The sequence below is a fragment of the Cornus florida genome, unplaced genomic scaffold (genome assembly GCF_030987335.1).
Source record: "Cornus florida cultivar Cherokee Brave unplaced genomic scaffold, ASM3098733v1 CherokeeBrave_3.0.0_Hap2_Chr06, whole genome shotgun sequence".
NCBI lineage: Eukaryota > Viridiplantae > Streptophyta > Magnoliopsida > Cornales > Cornaceae > Cornus > Cornus florida.
This window is the reverse complement of record NW_026775576.1, coordinates 64574861-64600900: the sequence shown is the minus strand read 5'-3', so window position 1 is coordinate 64600900 and position 26040 is coordinate 64574861. Positions and strand designations below refer to the sequence as shown.

General features: G+C 32.8%; 1 protein-coding gene across 1 annotated transcript; it reads right to left on the bottom strand.

Moving 5' to 3' along the window:
* Nucleotides 1–18320: 18320 nt before the first annotated feature.
* On the bottom strand, nucleotides 18321–22908 carry LOC132314207 (protein FAR1-RELATED SEQUENCE 5-like). The gene is made up of 6 exons (XM_059813098.1): nucleotides 21945–22908; nucleotides 19137–20389; nucleotides 18936–19016; nucleotides 18682–18825; nucleotides 18530–18577; nucleotides 18321–18416 (listed from the first exon to the last, which is right to left on the bottom strand). Exons 1-6 carry the CDS (start codon nucleotides 22906–22908, stop codon nucleotides 18321–18323), a joined length of 2586 nt encoding a protein of 861 aa, XP_059669081.1.
* Nucleotides 22909–26040: the final 3132 nt, after the last annotated feature.

Sequence of the window (26040 nt, the reverse complement as noted above, 5' to 3'; positions counted from 1 at the left end):
CAAGTTCAGCGGCTTAATTGTCATTCTTCCGGTCCCTTGCTTCCGCACCTTGTTTCTTTGAGTTCCGTGACCTCATAGAGGGTCATCCTAGGGTCTTAGAGGTGTTTTGTGCCTTGGAAGATCATCATTTTGTTTAGAGATAGTTTTTATTAATAAAAATCTACACGTGTTTGGCTATATGTTAAATTATTGATTGCCCATTTAAATTTTTTTTTTTTTTTTTTTTTCCAATAGTTATATAATTGTATTAGAGGAAAAAAATAATAAATGTGGAGAAATTATGAAACTAAACGGAATGGAGCGGATGCCCGTAGGAGTGAAAACGTTAAACGGGACAGGGATAGGGTTGAAAGGCCCCCCGTTTAGACGGTTTTGGGCGGAAACAGACGGGAGTTTTTAAACGGTTGCAGGTTAGATACACCTGTCCAAAACTGCCCTCATTGTCATCACTAGCTGTGAGTGAATTTAAATAGTATATATTTAGAGGGAAAGAGTAACAGAAAATTATAATTGCATAAAATTCTTACAATTATTTACTGGGCCCACACTTATTCTGCACTATTACACCAAATAGGCTTACAAAATTATTCTGCACGTACCATTGATATATGTATGCAACCAGGGACAATAATATCTTCCTTCCAATACAGTCGAGAAACTTTAAGCAATTAAAGATAGCTCCCTAGCTATTCTAATACTTTACCTATTTCTCTAAATCTTCCCATCCATGGCCACTTATCTTATTACAAAGAAGTAGATCACATCTCAGTCTAAAGATTTATACAATGTCTGTGTACCTGCAATTGATAAACTAAGAATTCAACATTTGATATATTGAACATATATATATATATATAACACATGCTTTAAATTGTTTTTCATTTTTAAAAAATTAATAAATGTTTTGTTATGCGACCAGTTATATAAAAGGGCTTACATTAAATCAATGTTACATAAGTTATTTCTTATCAATTTATACTAAAAAAGTTACAAAAGGGTCATGTCTGGGTGTGAAAACTAGAACTCTACCCGACTCATGTGGAGGGAGAGCTTTGCACGATATCTCGGAAATTTAGTTAGAACAAAGGCTAGATACCTGACTATCTAAATTTTTTTTATTATTCAAACTAATTTCATCTAGCTTTCACATTTTTCTGATAGAAAATGATAAGGTCACTAAATGATTTTTCCGAATAAGTCCTGAATCTGACATGTTTTTATTCACATCATCTACTTAAACAATTTTTAAAAAATAATTGTTTAACACGTAAAAATGATAGCCAATCATGTTAAATTCGGTGGTAATTATGAAATTCATTTTCGGTTCCTATCATTACTCTTTTATGATTATTCATTCTATTGGCAACATAAGTATTATATTCTTTACACCCTTGCAAGACAGTTGGACTGAATGGTCAAACAATTCATTACTAACAACCCATTTAAATTAAATTAGAGCCTTTTGACATGCATGGCAAAATGTGACATGCAGAAGATTGCCCTAATTAATAAACACTTGGACATAAATAATTTTGAAAATTATTTCCGTGTTTGAAGTTGTTGGATGAGATGGGGTAATTATTTGGACATAAGTTGACCTATAAATAAAAAGTGGATCTAAAATTTTTATAATTGATTAGAGCGCTTCAAAGCTAGACTTCTATAAAATGACAAGTCCACTTTTGTTTAGAGTGAATTAAATAGCTTAAACCAAAAATACTTGGTAGAGAAAAGAAATCGAATCTTGACCTAATCTACTACCTTCACGATACCATAATTTCACATGAGCCTAGAGTTCTCAGATTAACCACTATCATGTGTCATTCATCTAAAACATTAATCTCATATATGGATTGTTCAAAATATAATGTAAATTAAGACATGTTATTATATGTTTAAAATGCATATGTTTAAATAGTCCAGTGAGTGCACAAGTAGGTTGAAACCAAACAATTCATGCCTTGGAATTTCAATTCTAAAATAACATACATAATGTCAATTACAAAGTGTACAATTCATTACACATGACAACAATATATTCTATAAAGAAAATATGTTCTCATGAATATAAATATAACAACAATGTTATCAATTGCTCAAAACACAACCAAGTGAATACACAATAATTCCAAATCCATGATTTGAAAATAGAAGCAACTTCTAAAACACAAATAGATCCATAGAGCCACTAAGTAGAATTTAATTAAACAAAATAATTACATTCTCTAAATTTCAAATCAAATTCATATAACCTCTAATTAATATATGTTAAACAACATAACATGCTTATTACGTACATCAAATCAAAAGTGCAAAATGAGTAAGATGTCATCAAATAGAATTTAACTTTTTCCTTGAAAATTAAAAATTATACGTTCAAAATTAAATTTTACCTTTTTTGATTTATTGAAGTTCTCTTTTGACACAAGGGTTGGTATGTTTTCAGTGGCATGTGGTAAACCTAAAGTCTTGCCCAAAGGCCCCAAGCATATGGCATGCAACTCCAAGCAACTTCCCTGCAAAAACATTTTAGCTATATTTTAGTACTCCACCCATACTTTTGGAATATAAATTCAGTAGAAAGCAACTTCCTAACTTCAAAATGGTTCATGACAGCAACTTCCCTCCAATAAAATAAGTCCAAATAAATGCATGAATCAATCATTGTAGAATTAACATCCTGAGTAGCGATCAAAGGAGCCACGCCCAAACTCATTAAATTGGTAGTGTGACGGACCATACGTACTCGAAAACTTAAACGATTAGGTGTTATTGTCTAACTACCCTTATAAGTCTAAGCCGTTTCTGACCACATCCGATGTGAGTGGTGAGTGGAGTGTCACCTATTTAAGCATTTTCCTAAGATCAAACAACGACGAAACTAATCAGTCGTGTGCGTATTAGTAAACTTCCTGGCATGTTCGAATACGGCCTCATCTGGTAGATTGATTAGTGAGATTGGATGCTTAAATTTCAGAGATGTTAATATAAGAGAAATGTTATTTTAAATCCAAGTTGTTAACACAACTTGGCACACCAACTCAATGGTTTGGATCTAATATAGACCGGGTCCATAGCATATTCTTGTGTCCCTGTAACCATAAATTAATGCTTCTCTATTAATTACCTTTAATTATATATGAATGAAAAAATAATGAGAACGAAAACAAAACAGATCATCTATACACACACACACACACACAAAATGTGTTGTTTAATTTGGTTGAGAGTAAGAGTAGAGTCGGTCAAGATTCCAGAAACAAAGCCATATTCTACTTGTAGTTGGACTCTTTGTATTGTCTCATGTTTTTGACATTTTATATTATAGTAGTGACTTAAAATCAAAACTAATATACATGATATGGACAATGAAGTGCCCAATTCAATGGGTAAATTCTTTTTTATGATATTCTTACTCTTGCACAAGTCCAAAGTATAATCTTTTCCTCTTAAAAGAAAAAAGAAAAAGAAAAAAAGGGGTCGATGATAGATATAGAATAGAAAATTTGCAATGGATTAGGTATTTGGTATTTTACTTTATGAACTTTTATGCTTTTTGTACTTCTCGTAACACGTTTTCATTATATCTACATGCTTCTAGTTTTCAATAGCGAATTGAAGTGATACATTACTATTTTACACTCAAGTTTTAATACAAATATCCACGAGGAGCGAAATTTTTTTTCCTCCCATTAATTGTAGATTCTCTTCCGTTCAGTTTAAGAGGGACCTTACAAAAAAGTTGAGATGTCATAAATAAATATTACTTGATTGATATCATACAGAATTTTATCTTTAACTTGTAAGCACAACATGTTCTTAGTAAGACCCGAAACTCTCAACTTTTCTTTTAAAAATCATACTATCTACTTTAGAAAATCTAGTTGTCACTTTATTGAATTTTCAAGACCCCAATACAATTATTTTGTCAAGAATGTATATATATATATATAAAATTGTATTGTTAATTATTATATCTTTTTTTATTTTTCCAAAATGATTGATATATAAATTACAATATCTACATATTTTATTGTCCTCCACCAATATTAAAACAAAGAGGCAAAACCTCCAACCCTCAAACTTTACAGTTGAGAACTAAACTATGACCTGCCAAATGCCAATACTTTCACAAAAGGACCATTTTACCCTCTATTTATATCTGACTCGCCGACAGACTCCCACTCCTAACTTTACCACGGGCTCAAATACCCTGCTGTGAGTTACCCTACAGTCCGCTGCTGTGAGCTGATGAAAGGCCTTAGTTTGGCCACGTATGCTTCAGTTTGTAATATGTCTGTGGGCTCCACTAAAATGGTGCAAAACGCATTATTCCGTTAAATCTGCCTTCCGTTAACTTATATGGTAATTTATTACATAAAAAGAAAAAACAAATACTCAAAAAGATAACCCTATTGACAAAAGAGTTAGCCCTAAACCAAGATAATCTGAGAAAAGACGAACCCCTGCAAAGAAAAGAAAACGGCGGCAAAGAACCCTAAATTCTTTGGGTTTCGATCAAATAAAGGAGAGTCAAAATTCAGCGTTTGTTGGTCGCGATCTTCGCTGGCCTTGGTTTGCTTGCCGTCAAATTCTGGCGCCGTGATTCTAGGTTCTTCTCTGGCCACGGTTTGCTTCGCTATCTTCGCCGGCCTTAGTTTGTCAAATTCCGGCGCCTTGATTCTGGGTTCTTCTCTGGCCACGGTTTGCTTCGCTATCTTCGCCGGCCTTGGTTTGCTTGCCGTCAAATTCCGGCCACGGTTTGCTTCGTTATCTTCGCCGGCCTTGTTTCTGTTTAGTTAAGTCGAATTTACTCTTTTTTTTATGCTATTAGATGTTGCTATTTTTCACGAATAAGAAGGTCACAGTTGTGATTACCATTGATATGATTTATTGTCTAAATTTTATCTGCATTTGTAAATTTAATTAAATCTTTACAACTTGCTTGTTGAATTCAGTTTTAATTTTTTTACTAGTGAGGCAAAATTGATTAAATTTATAATGGTGATGAAAAGTTCACCATTTAAAGTGTCAGAAAAATCTAAGTAAATGTGGTGGTTGAGAAAACCTCTAGGATGAGTGATGGATTGCCCCTGACAAGGTCATGAGTTGGTGACAAAGAAAAGAATAGTTCATAATTGAGTAGCTTTAACAAGTCGAGTTAATCAGGAGAACTAAGAATTTACTTGGAAAATATGATTCTGATCAGTTTATGTATCATGTATTGGTTTTTTTTGTGTTACTCTTCCACATCAAGTTCCAAATTTTAATTTTATTCTGTCTGTTAGGTCATTCCACCAGTAGCTTGAGGGGCTCATTGTTTCTAGTATGTCAATAAAGCTCCTTATTAGATTCAATCACAGAATATCAGTGTACTTGGTTTCTCAAGTACCCTAAATCACTTTGAAAGTTGCTGTAAATGAAGACCAATCTCTCTCCTATGTTAGAATTAAATCTTTACAACTTGCTTGTTGAATTCAGTTTTAATATTTTTACTAGTGAGGCAAAATTGATTAAATTTATAATGGTGATGAAAAGTTCACATTTAAAGTGTCAGAAAAATCTAAGTAAATGTGGTGGTTGAGAAAACCTCTAGGATGAGTGATGGATTGCCCCTGACAAGTTCATGAGTTGGTGACAAAGAAAAGAGTAGTTCATAATTGAGTAGCTTTAACAAGTCGAGTTAATCAGGAGAACTAAGAATTTACTTGGAAAATATGATTATGATAAGTTTATGTGTCATGTATTGGTTTTTTTTTGTGTTACTTTTCCACATCAAGTTCCAAATTTTAATTTTATTCTGTCTGTTAGGTCATTCCACCAGTAGCTTGGGGGGCTCATTGTTTCTAGTATGTCAATAAAGCTCCTTATTAGATTCAATCACAGAATATTAGTGTACTTGGTTTCTCAAGTACCCTAAATCACTTTGAAACTTGCTGTAAATTAACACCAATCTCTCTCCTATGTTAGAATTATGTGACATAGCCTACAACCAAGTATTCTCCTTGCTTACATGTCAAGACCACAGTTGTTCCAAGCGTCATACTTTATGCAGTTAAGTTTACATGTGCATTGCATAAACTTACTTAAGTAATGTGGAGATCTCCATGTTAAAGTCATAGAACCAGAAATCGCTAAAAACTAACATATAATTCAAGTAATTACTATTTATGTGTAAAATAACTAAACTATTTATAAGTTCTACACTACATCACTTTGTGAACTAAAATAATCCAATATGGACTGCAAAAGGTAAAATTATATATATGTTTGTAAAGTCTGTATGCTTTTTGTAATAATTGCAATAATTTCTTATTTACGAATACATTGAAATTCCATTTTTTTTATTTACATTGCACAAAATAAAAATTGATGAATGCGAAATTTTGTGAAGTCTGCCAAGAGAGTAGCTTGCAGACTTTCATTATTTAGTCATTAGGCATCTAATCCCTTCAATATGCTTCTTCTTCTTCTTTTATTGCACTAAATAAAAATTGATGAATGCGAAATTTTGTGAAGTCTGCCAATTCATTATTTAGTCTATAACCACACAATATTCATTCTCCAATTTTGGAGTAGGTTCGTGATTGTGTTAAAAATTCAATTACATAAAAGTGAAAATTGTTGACAACTAAATACCTCATAATCCCTTTCAAAATCCTCTTTAAATTAACATGTGACTGTGTGTTTTTGGATGCTTTTTTTATATGATAAAATTTAACTTTTAACTTTAAATAAAATATAAATAATATGATCTTTTAAGCTTGTAACTTTTAACTTTTATGCTTCTAAATTTACTTAAAGTCTTATTATGATCTCTGTTTTTGTAAGTGCAACATCTCATTATGAACTCATAATCTAGGAACATCAAATGGGAAGGATTAAGCATGTGGCCAAGCGCGTTGAAAAAAAGGGAAAAATTGCAACAAAAGCCAAAGAAGATGAACAAAAAAAAAAAAAGATGTGGCATCTAAACGCGATGGAAAAAGAATTGCTGTAGATAGTGAAAGTAATTGTGATAATGCTTCATACTCTCTTTCTGCCAGTTCTCCATCTCAATCATCAAGTAGTAGCGATGAGATTGAAGGTGGAGGTCATTTAAAGCGTAGAAAGGTTAATTGTCAATCGAGACAGAGTGAGAGTGTGAAAAACACTATAGGAAGTTCAAAACTGAAGCAGAAGGGACGAACTGTAAGCCATCATGGACCTTGCTTCTTCAAATTTAGGTATATTTTCAAAACCCTGAATGACAATGAGATCAAATTATTATAAATTTCATGTATTCTGTTATTATTTTAAAAAATTTCTTTTTGTAATGATAAATTATGTTGTTTCCATATATTTTTTATTGAAGTTATTGATTTGATTAATACAAAAATTTGATTAGAAAGAAATAAAATAAGAAAATATTGAGACTAAGGTACTGAATATATATTGATTAGAAAGAAATATAATAACTCAATATATATATATATATGTATATATACAAGAATGCTTTGAGACTAAGGTACTGAATATATATTAGTATATAAGTATGTATATATAACATCACTATGTTGAATTGATTTAGATTTATGAGTGACTATTAGTTTTTCAGCACTATGTGAATACCTTAATTAGATGGTGAAGGTGTTGAGTGTGGCAATTAATAAAAAATTTTGCCAAATTTTTTCTTTTGACGGTGACGATGAAGGTGGTGAGTGTGACAATTAACAGTAAACTTTGCCCAAAAATTTTCAAAGATATGTTAAATAATCTATAACTAAGTGTATGTTTTTTTTTAATATTTGGAAGAAAAAAAACAAAAAAATAGATGTCGCTCTTTTCATTATTTCACTTTAGAGGATTCGCACCCATTTAAAAAGGCACATGAAAAATTGTTTGTGCTGGACTTATTTTGTGGACTGTGATGTTATCAAGTAATGTTATGAAGATCCTTGGTACTGATTTTAACTTTTTTGTTTTTTTACTAAACTTGATTTAATTATATTTTTTGTTTAAAGTGATGTATTGCACTAATGTTCTTACCTTAGTGATATATATGTTGATGTATGGAAAACAAAGTCACAATGTAATTAAACAATAAAGTTTAGAAAATTTTAAATGGTATTAAAATTTTTAATTATTTATTGTGTTTATAATTTCAGGAAATATTATCAGGAGAAGTGCAAAGCAGAAAACCCTTTCAAGAATTGGAGAAAAGTTGATTATGCACAAATCAGTAAAGATGCCGGAGAAGTTTGGAATAAAATGAGTGAAACTGAAAAACAACCTTTCAAGGATGAGTGGGAAAAGGAAGAAGCGGAAAGGAAAAAAAATGCACCAAAACAAGCCCCCAAACAAAAGGTATTATGTCATTTTGCCTTCCCTTCCGTCCTATTATTGTTTCATTATTTGAGGCACGGTCCCTTGTTTATAGTATTTTTGTTTTGTAATTGATCATTTAATTGAACTTTTATCCGTAGAAAAATCAGAATCATTGGCACAGATGCTCGATTGATCAATTTGTCAAATGTGTATCCCAACTTGGTGCTGAGAAGATCAAAGCGATTGAGGAAATTGGCTTTGGGAAGTTGCTGAACTTGAAATGCACACGTCTGGATCGTAACCTCTTTCGTTATATATTCAGTAACTTCGACTGCCACACCGGTCTTCTTAGAGTCGGCCATAATGAATATATCTCTATATCAGCACATGATGTCAATTTCATATTTGGCTTGCCTTGTGGGGAGACGGACGTGCCAGTAGGTTTTGATGTTGAAGCAGAATGGATAAATAACTGTGGATTTCGTAGTCCGGGAGGGATGCACATAAATGCTTTGCAAGACAAGGTTACACAACTTGATGTTGGTGACGATTTTAAGCGAGCATTTGTTTTATTTGCATGTGCAACAGTCCTAAGGCCAAATGGTCGGAGTAATGCCCACATAAGGGGTTTGAATCCGTGAACAAAGTCAATTCAATTAGGACTTACAACTGGTGTGGTTATACTTATAAACATTTGGTTGAACCCCTCAAAAAGCCGGGAAAAGAAAGACAGAGTTAGACAGGGTGTTTAATTTTTCTGCAGGTATAATATTTTTTTTTTACTGAATGTTACCTTTTAAAATACTTAGTATATTGGATAAAGAAAAGCCTTTCCTCAAACCTCTATATCTAAGGGCAAGTGTATATATGTTAATTATTTGATGTCATTGAATTCAGTTACTATATCTCATCCGAGTTGATGTGAAATGGCCCGGCAAAGGGGATGTCCAATCTGTGTTTTTGGACAGATGAGAATGTAAAGAAACGCCTTCAATCGGAGTAAAATATGGGAGGCTTTGGACATGGTCAGGTAATTTAAATTTTTTTCGTACTTGTAGTTTTTAATTTTTAATTAATTAAAGCATCATAGTTGTATTCATTTTTATAACCGAGTGTAAAACACTTGTGATAGGCTCGTCCCACAACCAATTCTACAAGTGGTCATGAAGTCCCTATCAGTGATTATTATTTGTTACCCTTACATTCTACATCTCGTATGACCAATCCAACTGCCGATACAAGTTCGGACTCAGAATACGAGGTAAATATACATTCCATTAATAAATGGATATTTTTATGAAGTTTACATTACATTATGTTTTTTTTGTATATTTGTTCTTATTGTCATAAGATCGCAACTTCTTAACCTATTATCTGATGTGTGCAGCGCTGCTTTCAAGAATTGAAGATGCAACTTCAAAATACTAACCAAATTTTCAAGAGACTTCAATCCATTAGGGAAAGGCGACGGGAGAAACGAAAGAAAGGTACTGTGGAGGGTAACACCAGTTCAGGTCACACGAGTATTGGAGAAGAAAGTGGTGAGCATTTGAATATGCAGCCGCAAAGCAACTCGTCCGATCCCCATTTGGTGGTTCATGGAATAAGCGGTGAAGGAGTAAATATTGATGAAAATGCATTGTTGAATTTGACGATGAATGTGGAGTTGATGACAATTCTGACCAAGTTGAAAAGTGCTTTAATCAGGTAGAAGAATCAAATGTCGAAGCCAGTATCTCAAATACTGACCAATCCATGGCTCATGCTGGGACGGGTAATCTGGAGGTTGCAGGGGAGGGTGTTGAAGATAGCTTAAATGTTGTGCAAGGGGCACAAAAGGATATCAATTTCTCAAACATCCCTATAGGTATAATTCTTTAAATGCTCAACCATCTTTTCATTTATCCTATTATGATTAACTTAAATTAGTAATTGATATTGATTATACATGACAGGAGTTGATGATTATGTCCCCAAACAAATTGTTAGTGGTCGTCGACGAGGTAGGTCATGATATGCACACTCTCCCTGGGACCAAACAGAGTCTAAGAAAAAAATTAGACTTAGTACTGATGACAAAATGTTGTTGAAATATGTCAGAGCCCCTGACCGTGACAAAACGTAAGTAATGGATATGACAGATTCTAGGCATGCCCTTTTTTATGCTTAATCTTATGTTCAATGTTTTTTAAATACTTATTTTATTCTGTTATGTTAGTGAAACTTTGGTACGTATTGATGCTGCACAACTAAATCGGGCTGATGTTCTTACGATGTTCGGTGATGAGTGGGTGGCAAATGTTGTGAGTGGGTTACATGAATATTAACCCCATTCATATTTTTAGTCCATGTTAAATTTGGTTTTTTTTTTTTTTTTTTCCTTAACGTATGATTTTCCTTTCTTACAGGTAATTGATTGTTATTCGACGCTTCTAAACAAAAAACAGGATGAGAAGAAAATGAAGTACTATTTTTCCAGTTTTGCGGTAAGTTGCATCAGGGATGAGAATGTGGAGTTTGTAAGTAATAAGGAGGAGCGCAGGAAACGCTTGGTGAGCGCCTAGGACAAATACTGCAAAAAATTAAAAACAAAGACCAGCGACTTTCATAAATCTGAGTTGGTATGTTATTTTCTTTAACAATTTATGTCTTCTGCCTATGGTTTCTGGTTGTGACAATATTCCACTACTAATATATGTCATGTGTTTAACAGTTCTATTTCCCTGCATGCGTCAGTAATCATTAGTTCTTGTTTGTCATTCACCGTCCGGATAAGCTTATTCATTACATATGTAGCAGCGGACTTGGTTTTAGGCACACAAATTATGGTTTATTGGTGGTATACAACTCTTTTATTCTAATTCATTTCATTTTTTAATTTGATATGATCATATTGTTAGTAATTTTGTTTTTGTATTGCAGAAAGATTTTCTTGACATTGCACTAGGAGAAAAATTGGATTTTTATGATATCATAAAGCATCAAGATTTACCTGTGCAGCCTGACCCGTATGTTTGACTTTATACTTTTGAAATCTTTTTGTTATTTAACTTATTACTTGTATGTTTGACATGAACTTCCTCAGTAGCTCTCTTATACAATTTTTAATTATTGTTCAGACATTCATGTGGACTTTTTCTTATGAGGTTCATGGAGTTATGGGATAGCAGAAGATTGTTGGGAAGCTTCAATGTTAGTATAATGTCATTGTGAAATATTTTTCTATTTTACAGTGGTTTAAACATAATATATATTTTTTCCTAACAGTATGTTACTTCTATGTAATGGTACAGACGGACTCTACTGTGATCCATATAGAAATGGCACTACAACTTTTGATCGATCCTTTGAATGAATGTAGGCAAGAGATTTTGAACAACAGTGCCAAGCATGGGAGAAAAGTTAAATTTGCACCAGGTTGCAAGCTTTAATTTTAGGTGGTGATGAAACTGGTGCTATGTTAAGGTTTAATTTTTGTCAATGGAATGCCTTTTGTTATGAAAGTTACTCCGTTTTACTTTTGTCGTACCTTGTAACGATTCAGGCTTGTATGGGGTTGTTATGTGAATGTTTTGTACATGTTAGTTTTGTATAAATTTGGGTACAAGGTAGTTTTGTAAAAAGTTGGGCTCTGTATTCATATACTGAATCTGGTCAATCTTTAAACTACTTTTCATATCTCAACATGTTTATTTGGTTGATTCATTTAGGAAATCTAAGCTTATCAGAGCATATATTTTATTGCTTTTATATGCTTTGCAAGTAAATGGTTGCACCCACTATGGTGTTTTTGAGTAGTTCACAGTTAATATTGACGTATCAAATTAAATAAATAAATACCTACTAGTGAGGTCTGAAACACACTCTATCCTCTGCATATTTTTTAGGGCCTTTTAAGGCGTCAGGTTTATTTATCTGGATTCTACGCACCATGGGTCATGTTGACCTCATTAACATATATCCTTTAGCAAGTCTCGACTGTCTTAAATTATTCTCCATTTTCAAAATTGAAAGCTTTCACGTAAGGCTGTCTTAAATTCTTCTCCATTTTTAGAACTGAAAGCTTTCATTAGAGACTTGTGTGATCCTTTGATGTAATTGAATACAAGTGTTGGCCTAAGGATGTTATCTAAAGGTCAATCTTATGTTTTGATGATTACAACCCATTAATGATGTTTATATACTAATATTTTCATTGAGTGAAGTATAGTTGTTCAATCATTCAATCCTTAATGATGAGCTAGAAGTTCCATTTCAAGCATTCCAAACACTCAAGCAATGATTTCAAAGAAGCATCAAAGTGCAAGAAAATAAAGAAGAACTCGGTCTTCAAAAATCATTCAAGCTTTTCAGCAAATCTTCATCAAGCCTAGATGATCATGATCAAGAAATGAAAAAAATGGTAGATAGGATGGTGAGATACTAAGGTTCAATGTCAAAGTTTAGTTGAATATATTTCGAAGCTCAAAATTACAATTCATGCATATCATTCTCATCTCATCTCTCAAAGAACATAAAATTAGCTCATTAGGTTTTTAAACACATTCATATGAGCCTTACATCATACTGGAATTCATTTTAAGCCTCTTACTGAAAGTAGAGAAGGCTCTACAAAAATTAGAGAAGGCCCAAGGGAAAGTAGAGAAGGCTCTAGATTTCTAGAGAAGGCTCAGAAAATTAGAGCAGGCTCCATTTCAATTAGAGACGGCTCTAAAAGCTTTTTTCAACGAAAAAAGAAGTTTCCATCCAAAGAGCAGGCTCCCAAAAATTGGAATAGGAAGAGCCGTCTCTAGAAAAAGGCAGAGCAGGCTCCTTCAGTGCTAAATTTTTTTTTTTTTTCCAACTCTCGGGATCTCCTCTGCAGACAATTGAGCCTGCTCAACAAAAGGGAAGAGCCGGCTCCTAAAAATGCCTTAAACATCCATCTCTTGGCATCTCTGAAAAAGCCCAAAAGAGCTGGCTCTACAAATTAATTGAGCCGTCTCCAAAAAATTGGGTTGAGCCGTCTCCACATTTCTTCTTGAGCCGGCTGTCCATTATTTTTTTTTTCTTTTATTTTTATTTTTTTTTTGCTTGGCAAGGAGCCGGCTCTAAAAATTCTGAGAGCCGGCTCCATATTTATTATGAGCCGGCTGCCAACTCAAAGAGCCGACTCAACAACTTAGAGCCGGCTCCATTGAACTTCAAGAGCCGGCTCCATTAAATCCTAAGAGCCGGCTCCATTAAATCCCAAGAGCCGGCTCCATCTCCTTAATATAGCCCTTCGAATTGCTCTCTGTTGTATATCATTTACTCACTGTTGGGCATAATTTCATTCACTTCCAGAGAGCATCTCGGCTAGGGCTTTCTTCATTCTCCTCTAGTCTCTTCAAGCAAGTAAGTTTTCATCTATTTTTTTCTACATTTCATAAATTCATTACTTGTTTATTGAATGTTCAGTAATTAATTTTTAATTTACTCCTTTGATTTCATCATTCCATGAGACCCTTGATTGCAATGTAGCCTTTTTCTTTCACATGTAAAAGACTTATTCTAGCAAGAATTGCTTAGTCTATGGTCTGCAAATTCAAAATTTATGTACAAACTTCCATTTGTCCTTTAATCAATTTGTTGATCCATCATATTTTGATCAAATCTTGTGTTCTTGCCTAAATTTTGTTATAAAAAAAAAAAATTTTTTTTTTTTGTTTTTGTGTTTTATTATCTAAATTTATTTTTGAATACTTGTGATGACTTTGGTTCATTTGAGTAGTACATTTCACAATTATGTTGAATTCCTACTCTTAGGATGAATTTATATATATCTCAATCCCTAGAGCATGTTATATAAATTTTTTTCGGTTTATCAAGCAAACATTTTAGAACTGTTCCATGCACTGTCCTGTTAAAATTCCATATGCTTCCATTTCAGTTTAAATTTGAATCCTCTAGTATGCCTCCATTTTGGTTCTTCATGTCTAGATAAATTATTTTTCCCTCAAAATTCTAACTAAATGTGCAACTTTGACTGGGCCTTTCCATTGATTCAATTTGTTTTACTGTTAATCTTCTGTCTACACTTATTTGAGATTTGATTTTTTCATTGCCTTTTAAATTGGATTTTTATTCAGAGAATTCCTCTGTAATTTCAGTTTAATTTCTCGAAATGTCCACGGCTTCATCCTCACGTAGAAAGAATCCCTCTCGTGGACAAAAACGGTCTACTCAACATAATGATGAATCAGGTCCTAGTGAACCAAATCCTCCTCCACTTCAAATCTCTGCCACCATGCTATATAAAAACCCCACATACAAAAGCATATATGACAAATTCTTTCAGCATATAAAAGTGGCCACAGCAATGGTGTTGTCTGACACAATTTGCAATGATCTTCATCTCAACACGTATAGATTGTTTGATGCAATTGGCCTTGGATCATTTGTTGGAATGAATGAAGGTTACTATCCAAAATTAGTAAAGTTATTCTACATTCATCTTGAAGAAATGCCTGGAGAAGAAAAACTTAACTGCTATGTGGCTGGAATATATTTTCACCTTGATACAAACAGCATTGCTCGAATCCTTCATCTTCCCTCTGTGGATGGAATTCAATTCTATTCTCATTTCAACTGGTTTAAAGGACAAGGCTTTGATAAACTCGCGACTATTCGGCAAATGAGTTATGATTCAAATGTAATAAATACCAGAGAAGTCAACACCAAACAATTAACTATGGAAGCTCGGCTGATTCACAAGATCATCATGTACTCTATTCTTCCCAAATCTGGCAGTTGATCCAAAGTTTCCCACATGGACATCTTTCTTATCTGGTGTGTCTTAAATGGCAAGCACTTTGATCTTGCATACATTATATTTCATCACCTTCTTACATGCAAAAGAAAGAAAAAGGTCTCTCTTTATTATCCCATGGTTCTCTCTTACATATTTATGGCTAAGAAGGTTCCGCTTGATAGTCGTGAAGCAGTCAAACCAGGGCCAAGACACATTCTCACTGCCTCCAATCTTGCGTCAATGAGGCTAAAAAGGGATTACAACAATGTGTGGTTTTAGCCTAGGCAACGAAGGTTGGAAGAGGCTCGAGCTAGAGGAGAAGAGATTGAGGATGTTGATGATGGGGATGAAGACGACAATGAAAGTGATGACGATGATGAAAATGAAGAAGTTCCAGTTGAAAATCGTACCAATCGTGCTCTCTTGTTGGAAATTCTCAAAGGGACTCGTCAAAACCAAGCCACTCTTGAGAAACAACAAACTCAACTTGACGAAATGCACATGGCAATCGCTCATCTTAATGACGATTTTACAGAATTTCAAAACCAATATGGACCTTCTTCTCCTTAGAACAGTTTTTCTCCATTTCAAACCCTCTTTTGTGTGCACTTATTAGCTTTATTTGCTTTAGAGAAGCATTTTTCTGTGTTTTATAAACTATGCCTTTATCTGTTATATGGTACTCGTGTTCACAGTCTCTTTCTGTTATCTATAAATTGCCATATTTGCTTATCTTTTGCCCTTTAATTCATTCTTCTCTGATATTTCCTGAAATGGCAAGTTATTTTTCTTTATCTATTCATTTAGTCTCCCATTTTTTTTTAGATGACAAAGGGGGAGAAAGATGTGTTATCATGCTAATGTGCTATTCTATTGCTTTTTTAAGTATCTTGATAGATGCATATTGATAGGAGGAGAAGCTCAAAATTACAATTCATGCATATCATTCTCATCTCATCTCTCAAAGAACATAAAATTAGCTCATTAGGTTTTTAAACACATTCATATGAGCCTTACATCATACTGGAATTCATTTTAAGCCTCCTACTGAAAGTAGAGAAGGCTCTACAAAAATTAGAGAAGGCTCAAGGGAAAGTAGAGAAGGCTCTACGAAAGTAGAGAAGGCTCTAGATTTCTAGAGAAGGCTTAGAAAATTAGAGCAGGCTCCATTTCAATTAGAGACGGCTCTAAAAGCTTTTTTCAACGAAATGAAGTTTCCATCCAAAGAGCAGGCTCCCAAAAAGGAGAGCCGGCTCTCAAGGCTAAGGAGCCGCTTCCTCTTGTTTACAAGAGCCGGCTCCTTCTAGGGTTTGGCTAATTCATATAGTTTTGTATGTGATATTACTTATACAGCAGGGTGTGAATACTTAATTATGAAGGTGAAGATTGTATTTTTTTTTAAAAAATATTTTAAATTTTTTTTATGCTTTCTTATTAATATACACACACGCGCCCATACACACACATATTATTTTCTCTATATTCACTTCAAATCAGAAAAACAGTATGGTGAATTCAGATAATTTCATATGTGCTATTACTTAAATAACAGGATGTGAATACTTTGTTGAGATGGTGAATGTACTTAGAGGAGATTTGCCGGTTCAACCAAATATCTATATATAATAAAGGAGTTGTAGATATACTTAGTCATATCAAACAAGCAGTGCATTTAATTATACATTTACAGCTAATGTTGTGAGTTATTACACAATTTCGTATTCAACTAATCCTAACCTACCACATTAATTGGCTATGCATATTGACTATATATCCACCATAAGTTCTTTCCTTTCTGGTAAACCAATGGTTAACCTTCCCCCAAAAGGTAACCAACATACACAAAACAAGTAGTCTAAAAATGAAAATAGAAGAACTCCCACCGCCATTGCTCAGTGAGGTGGTTAGTAGAGTGGCAGCAAATAATTTTCAAGACCTACTACAACTTCAACAATGGTAAGGATTTAATTGTACATTATTGTTTTATGTTTATAATATTTTTTTCATTCACGAAATTTTTTGTTAAAAGTGTTTAAATATGTGCAGTTCTCATAAGCTAACTATGGTGTGTTTGAAGCCACATATGTTACGACTTCTCAGTTTCAAATCCTTGTATGAAATACAAACGGGGGGTACCAGTGATACTTACTATTTGCGATGCGTGTTCATGCAAAAGTGTGTTGATGATGGCAATTTGGAGGCTATGTTTGTCTCCGGAGTGGGACGTTGCTTGCACTCACTTTACTAAATTGTGAAAGTAATTTAATCGGGTTTATTTTTAAGAACTTTATGTTGGATGTAGGAGCTATTTTTCTTGCATCAAAATCGGGCAGATGGGCTAAGTATTCTAACCAAAGGTGCATATCTTCAGCATACTGGTTGTAAGTTTGCTTTAGCCATTGCATTAATATATGGCAATGATGCTAATAAAGTAAATGGTATTCAACAACTTTCGAACATGAACATAGACATAACAAATAAACTGATCATAAAACATCGGAGGGAACAAATGATTTCAATAGTGAAAAGAGGGTGGTCAAATGGGTTATTTCATAACATTCTTGCTTGTTGTGAGGAAGATTATGGACCACCGAACTATGAAGGTGACATGGTTCACGTCAAATAGTGGATGGTCGAGCGAATAAATGAGGAGAAAATAAAATGTAATCTTTGCCATTGCGATCTCCACATATTGATGGTATCTGGCATCATTGGAGAAAAAGTCATAGTCAACTGATGATAACTGTTGATGTCGTTTTCTGTATGTAATGTGATATATGTGTATGTATGTAATGTGATGTATGTAGTGTGATGTTGTATTTAACTTTTGAAGTAACAAAATGGAACTTTTGGGATGGATAATCTAATTAGCACTGTCTAACATAAAATCGCCACGTGCAAGAGGCAATTAAGTATCGCCATCATTGGAGAAAATAGCCAGATGCCATTCACGGAACTATGTCACCTTGAAATTAATGGTTTCAACCTGTCTCAAATCACAAACAAAATGGACTAAACAATATATGTACACATACATATTTCAATTGACATAAATAGGCCTGAATAAAAATCCATTTCATTTTTCATATATACAAAACCCAAAAAACAAAAGTGAACAAGTTATCCATACATTTACAAATCTTTACTCAAAAGGGATATATTTTTTATGCCACCATATTCTGTTATCATCCATCAACCATAGTATACCTATACACCATCAATTTGTCAAGAATTTCTTAACTCAAAACAAATTTTGCCGAGCTGGAGGATTGATCTCGGATGTTGTCTCCTCCAACATTGGCATCAAATTACGGTCACCACTGGTGTGATCAACATCCTGAAAATGGATCATACAAAAACAATGTTTGTACATACGTTAATTAATGCAAAGTTAAAACATACATGTTTAGAATATATTGCAGAAGCATAAATTTTATAAGAGAAACTTACAAGATAATCTGAGAATCGGCATTCATGATACGAAACAAATGGAGTCCCCTGCCAATATATTCTCAATGTTCATTAACTAATGGATTTCAAAAGTATGAAATAATGTTCATTAATTTTTATATACCTAGTTCAGAATAAAAGTTTGTTTATACCTGTTCAGTTGGTGGAGTCCTGGGATGACTGAAGTTAGTGGTAGGGCAATATGTCATTTGGTCGATATTTGTTTCCGAATGTAAACGTGCACATGGGTGATGATCTTCGTAAATCCAAGTGGCGTCGCTAGGAATGTTATAACCCTTATTTCAATATAAACATTTTTAATTTAGAGATTATCATACTGAAAATTATAATAATATATAAAAAATAAAAAATCAATGTTTTCATTTAAGAAAAGGAGAAAACTCACATTCAGACGTACATATGTAATAGGTGGCACGGTACTACTACCACCTACACCTGCACTAACACTGTTGTTGCCATTTGATTTCTACAAAATAATAGATTTATTCATTGTAAAAACAAAATTATGACATTGCTAATATCAAAATGTTAATGACATATACTGGAAAATTAAATTATCAAATAATAAAAAATAAAATAAATTAACCTTTCGTTTCGCATAGTTTTTTTTTCTCTGCATGTATTGTTCAAACTTATTCTTCTTCCTGCGCCTTGGTCCCGTACCACCTGTTTCTTTATTCTTTATACCCTTGGCATTACTTCCGGTCATGGCTTGCCCAATGATACTTTCATTATGTTCATGATTATTACTTCTTTCAGTTGAAAAGGCTGAATTGGTTGCCTCTTGTTTAACATCGAAACATTGTCTTTCAACATTAATGTGTTTCTTTTTCCATTTCATTCCCTTTAGCATCAAATTATTGAATACCTCTTCTTTCTGGGATGCAAATGAATTGATTTCTGTAAAAAAATGACATAACATCCTATACCTTCTGCGTACTTCAAGTTTAGGATCAGCAATAACTTCACATCCACGGATGTCTTGTACGCTGTTATCCCTAACTTTTCTTGTCCACCTTTTTAGTATATACATAGAAGGTAATTCTTTGAAATACTGAGTGTCGTCTTTCAGTACTTTAAGTACATGGCTGCACAAAATACCTTCCATTGTATATTTCCCGCACGAACAACTTAGAAAGCCATCATCCCACCTTGTCACAGTCCGATCCATACTGCCATCATGAACAGATACTCTAGAAACATGTAATCCATTTTCATCAAAACTTGTTCCTTCCACGGTAGCAACCACACAAGCTTCTATGAATTGGTCCTGGAAAAGTTCAAAAATCTTCAATGTGTACATATTGCCCACTTGTTTTAGAATGGGACAATTTTGTTTAAGTCTAGGTAGTTTACTGAGTAAACCATACTCAGCTTGATATTCCTTGTACCGTTTGTCTGACAATAGCCTGTCAAGGTGCATGAAGAAATCTGGAATACTCATTTTCCTGGTTAAGTACTCTTTCAAGCAGCTATTTAAACTTTCACTCAGCTGCGTTGTCCGCATTCCAGCGGTAAACCAATGTTTAACAAATGGATAACCCCATTTTTCTCTTACACCAAACAAATTGTTCAACCATGTGTTACCAACAACATTGTAGTCCCTTAATATTACATCCCATTGTATACAAAAATCATCCTCATCATCATAACAGTACATGAATTGACTCAGCACACTTTTAATCCCTTCATCATTCCTAAAAATGGTGCCTACATGCTTCTGTGCATTTGCCATGATGTGCCACGTGCAAAGTAAATGTCTTGTCCTCGGCATAACTTGTGCCAACGCCTTTGCCATTGTACCATCTTGGTCAGTAAGAATCGTTTGTGGTGCTTTACCTAACATCACATTCAAGAATATATCAAAAAGGCATGTATATGAATAGGCAATCTTATCATACATTATCACTAAAATTTTTAACAGTATTGAAAATTTGAAGGCAAGAACATTATGGCCCAATAAAATATCTTCATTTGAAAAAGTAATTCACATAAAAAAGGTAAAAATGAATGGCCATGTTCAATTATTAAAGGCTGAAGTTGATCATGCCCTTTTTTAACCCTTCCTTTTTTTTTTTTTCTTTTTTTTTTCTTTTATATATATATATATATATACTTTTTCAGTATGTTTCTGATTTTTATGTAAATTACTTGTGGTTACTTGAGTGAGTTTATTGTTTGTACCTTGTAGCTCACCAGTAACTTAATCATATTTGAAGTCTACTACACTACCTAGAGATGTTAGAATCTTTGCTTCCCAAGGGTAGTAGCAATAGTCATTTATTCCTTCCAAATACCTGTATATGTTTTCCTGAATACAAATACTGAATAATGCATTGACAATACTCGTGTATAAAGTACTTACTTTTTCTTGTATACATACATGTCCATTATGTGCACTCTCGGGTTGAGTTTGAGTCATATTTTAAAAAACAAGCAGAGAAGAATAATGAGATGAAAAGAGAAATAAAAATAAAAGGACTTTATTTAGGTAAGTCCCACAATCCACATTCTTTACATCTCCCACAACACCTTGTGTTGTTATTATTATTATTAAAGAGATATAAATTTTTTTTAAGACACAAAGAGTTATAATTTGAGCTAAATCCTTTTAGTGTAAAAGATGTGAACAAAAAGAATAGAGGAGTTAGAATTCTTATTTTACCCTTGACATTTGACAAAATGAATACAATAAAATGTTGCAACTATTTTTGTTTTTCTTTTCCATGATATAGAAATAGAAAAACATAGATTATTCATTGTTCTCTCCTTGATAATTAACTTCTAATTAAGTAGGTGCAGCACAGATAATTAAATTATAATTTTAACCTACATGGAATCTTAAACCAATTCAATTTTTTTTTTTTAACCAAATGCACTTTTCCAATCTTTCACCTCACACAATCCACATTCTTTACATTTCCACCTTTATCTCATTATTCTTGTCTGCTTGTTTTTTAAAATATGACTCAAACTCAACCCGAGAGTGCACATAATGGACATGTACGTACACAAGAAAAAGTTAATATTTTATACACGAGTATTGTCAATGCATTATTTAGTATTTGTATTCAGGAAAACATATACAGGTATTTGGAAGGAATAAATGACTGTTGCTACTACCCTTGGGAAGCAAAGATTCTAACATCTCCAGGTAGTGTAATAGACTTCAAATATGATTAAGTTACTGGTGAGCTACAAGGTACAAACAATAAACTCACTCAAGTAACCACAAGTAATTTACATGAAAATCAGAATCATACTGAAAAAGTAAATATATAAAAAAAAAAAAGAAAAAAAGAAAAAAAAAGGAAGGGTTAAAAAAGGGCATGATCAACTTCAGCCTTTAATAATTGCAAAAAGAAAAAAAAAAAATTACATTTAGACTACTTACCTGACATTGTATTCAAGAATGAATCAAACAGCCACGCAAAGGAATTGGCAGTCTCGTCATACATCAATGTTAGTCCAAAGACAGCAGTCTCCCGATGATGATTCAAACCAAGAAAAGCCGCAAAAGGACGATTGCTTTGGACGAGCTTATATGTCGTGTTGAATGTGACGACGTCTCCAAAATGCCCATAGTCAATTATCATTCTCGAATCTGCCCAGAAGATATTAGTTATCATTTCATCGCTATCCAACTGCACGGTGTGAAAAAATGAAGGATTCTCACAAGATTGAATTTTGAAATAATTCATCAGCCATGTCTTCTCTCTGTATTCTAACTCACTCTGTCTTCCTGTCCTTAGAAAATTTTGTTGATCAACTTTGGTGTAGCCAATTGATTGCCTCCCACCAGCTTGCCTGCTCATTAAGTCAAATGCATTACCGAGTGGAACTCCAGATTGGCAGGCCAATTCCACATCAATTGCTTGGGCAACACTTATTCTTCGTTGTGATGGCATCATATGTGTACATTCTTCAATTATCATAGGATGATTGTGAGATTCGATAAAATTATATACAACATACTTTCCCTTCTTGCGGTCATATCTAATTTGCATCAGTGCACCACAACCGGTTCGAGTTTCAGCCCTGGGCTTTCTTGTATGGATATCCCTCTTGTCCTTCACCCTAAAACCTTGTTTGGAACACACAAACTTGCTTGTTATAATATTTCCTGTCTTACGACTTTTATTTGCATAATCCTTACGAATACTGAATCCAACTTTACCCCCATAAGCATTATAAAAGTCGTATGCTTCATCCTCAGTGTCAAACTGCATGTTCAATTTTGGTGTGAATTCTATGTCAATGGGATTGACAACTTCTGCTACTAAGTTTTCAGAAATATTGATTTCGGCAACGATTGGAACGCTTGTTCTCACATCATTAATACTAAAGTCATTATCCATTGGGATAACTTCAGTATGAATGCTACAACAAGCAAAAGGTCCATCAAAACGTTAAAGTCAGTTTCTATAACTTGTGACAAAAAAATATATATACTAAATATTTACCGAACTAATGAAAAGGCCTAAAAAATCATACAATTATCCAAGATTTCAGATACATTAGAATGCTTAACCAAAGTCAATTTGAAGTAAAAAAAATATCATAATTTAAACAAACTGATGACAAATGAAAGAATTAAAAAAAATTAACTTTAGGTGTGAAATTAGTTTTGCAGAGGTGTGAAATTAGTTTGCAGAACTGTGTTAATTGCTTATTTTGATGGTGAAGGTGATCAGTGTCCCTACTTATTAAACTTTACAATGTTCTTTTCCTTATAAATATCACATAATAACCTATGAAATGCGTAATTGCCTCATACATGAGAACACAAAATATTTGGATAACACATTGGTACCTAATGAAGCTGACTCAGTTAAAAAAAAAAAAAAAAAAACAATAATGGAAGATTTTACATTCACTAGAATAGTTATTGAATATTATAGAAGAAAATCCTACAATTATTCAGGATTTCAAATGCCCTAGAATGCTTAACCAATGCCAATTTCAAGTAAAAAAAAATCATAATTTACACTAACGGATAACAAATGAAAGAATAAAAAAATGTTAAATTTAGGTGTGAAATTAGTTTTGCAGAACTGTGTAAATAGTTTATTTTGATGGTGAAAGTGATCAGTATCCCTACTTATTAAACTTCATAATGTATTTTTTCTCAGAAATGTGACATAATAACCTGTGAAATGTGTAATTGCCGCATACATGAGAAGACAAAATATTTGGATAACACATTGGTACCTAATGAAGCCAACTCAGTTAAAAAAAATAATTATGTAAGATTTTACATTCACTAGAATGGTTATTGAAGATTATAGAAGAAAATTCTATAATTATCCAAGATTTCAAATACGCTAGAATGCTTAACCAATGCCAATTTCAAGTAAAAAAAAATCATAATTTACACTAACGGATGACAAATGAAAGAATTCAAAAATGTTAAATTTAGGTGTGAAATTAGTTTTTTAGAACTGTATGAATAGCTTATTTTTATAGTGAAGGTGATCAATGTCCCTACTTATTAAACTTCACAATGTATTTTTTTTCATAAATGTGACATAATAACCTGTGAAATGTGTAATTGCCGCATACATGAGAAGACAAAATATTTGGATAACACATTGGTATCTAATGAAGCCAACTCAGTTAAAAAAAAACAATTAGGGAAGATTTTACATTCACTAGAATGGTTATTGAAGATTATAGAAGAAAATCCTACAATTAACCAAGATTTCAAATACTCTAAAATGCTTAACTAATGTCAATTTCAAGTAAAAAAAATCATAATTTACACTAACGGATGAGAAATGAAAGAATTTAAAAATGTTAAATTTAGGCGTGAAATTAGTTTTTTAGAACTGTGTGAATAGCTTATTTTGATGGTGAAGGTGATCAGTGTCCCTACTTATTAAACTTCACAATGTATTTTTTCTCATAAATGTGACATAATAACCTGTGAAATGTGTAATTGCCGCATACATGAGAAGACAAAATATTTGGATAACACATTGGTATCTAATGAAGCCAACTCAGTTAAAAAAAAAATAATTATGGAAGATTTTACATTCACTAGAATGGTTATTGAAGATTATAGAAGAAAATCCTATAATTATCCAAGATTTCAAGTACGCTATAATGCTTAACCAATGTCAATTTCAAGTAAAAAAATATCATAATTTACACTAACGGATGACAAATGAAAGAATTAAAAAATGTTAAATTTAGGTGTGAAATTAGTTTTGCAGAGGTGTGAAATTAGTTTAGTAGAACTGTGTGAATAGCTTATTTTGATCGTGAAGGTGATCAGTGTCCCTACTTATTAAACTTCACAATGTTTTTTTCCTCATAAATATCACATAATAACCTGTGAAATGCGTAATTGCCACATACATGAGAAGACAATACTTAGATAACACATTGGTACCTAATGAAGCCAACTCAGTTAAAAAAAAAAAACAATTATGGAAGATTTTACATTCACTAGAATGGTTATCGAAGATTATAGAAGAAAATCCCACAATTATCCAAGATTTCAAATACGCTAGAATGCTTAACCAATGTTAATTTAAAGTAGAAAAATATCATAATTTACACTAACAGATGACAAATGAAAGAATTAAAAAATGTTAAATTTAGGTGTGAAATTAGTTTTGCATAGGTGTGAAATTAGTTTTTCAGAACTGTGTAAATAGCTTATTTTGATGGTGAAAGTGATCAGTGTCCCTACTTATTAAACTTCACAATGTATTTTTTCTCATAAATGTGACATAATAACATGTGAAATGTGTAATTGTCGCATACATGAGAAGACAAAATATTTGGATAACACATTGGTATCTAATGAAGCCAACTCAGTTAAAAAAAAACAATTATGGAAGATTTTACATTCACTAGAATGGTTATTGAAGATTATAGAAGAAAATCCTACAATTAACCAAGATTTCAAATACGTTAGAATGCTTAACTAATGTCAATTTCAAGTAAAAAAAAATCATGATTTACACTAACGGATGACAAATGAAAGAATTAAAAAATGTTAAATTTAGGTGTGAAATTAGTTTTGCAGAGCTGTGTAAAAAGTTTATTTTGATGGTGAAGGTGATCAGTGTCCCTACTTATTAAACTTCATAATATATTTTTTTTCAGAAATGTGACATAATAACCTGTGAAATGTGTAATTGCCGCATACATGAGAAGACAAAATATTTGGATAACACATTGGTACCTAATGAAGCCAACTCAGTTAAAAAAAAAACAATTATGCAAGATTTTACATTTACTAGAATGGTTATTGAAGATTATAGAAGAAAATCCTACAATTATCGAAGATTTTAAATACGCTAAAATCCTTAACCAATGTCAATTTTAAGTAAAAAAATATCATAATTTACACTAACAGATGACAAATGGAAGAATTGAAAAATGTTAAATTTAGGTGTGAAATTAGTTTTGCAGAGGTGTGAAATTAGTTTTGCAGAACTGTGTGAATAGCTTATTTTGATGGTAAAGGTGATCAGTGT

Excerpts from the sequence above, each read along its gene's own strand:
- LOC132314207 (XM_059813098.1), bottom strand. The coding sequence starts at position 22,908 with ATGGATAATGACTTTAGTATTAATGATGTGAGAACAAGCGTTCCAATC. Across the intron at positions 19,017-19,136 it reads AAAACTATGCGAAACGAAAG|AAATCAAATGGCAACAACAG; the intron begins GTTAATTTATTT and ends ATTATTTTGTAG. Across the intron at positions 18,826-18,935 it reads TTACATATGTACGTCTGAAT|GGTTATAACATTCCTAGCGA; the intron begins GTGAGTTTTCTC and ends TATTGAAATAAG.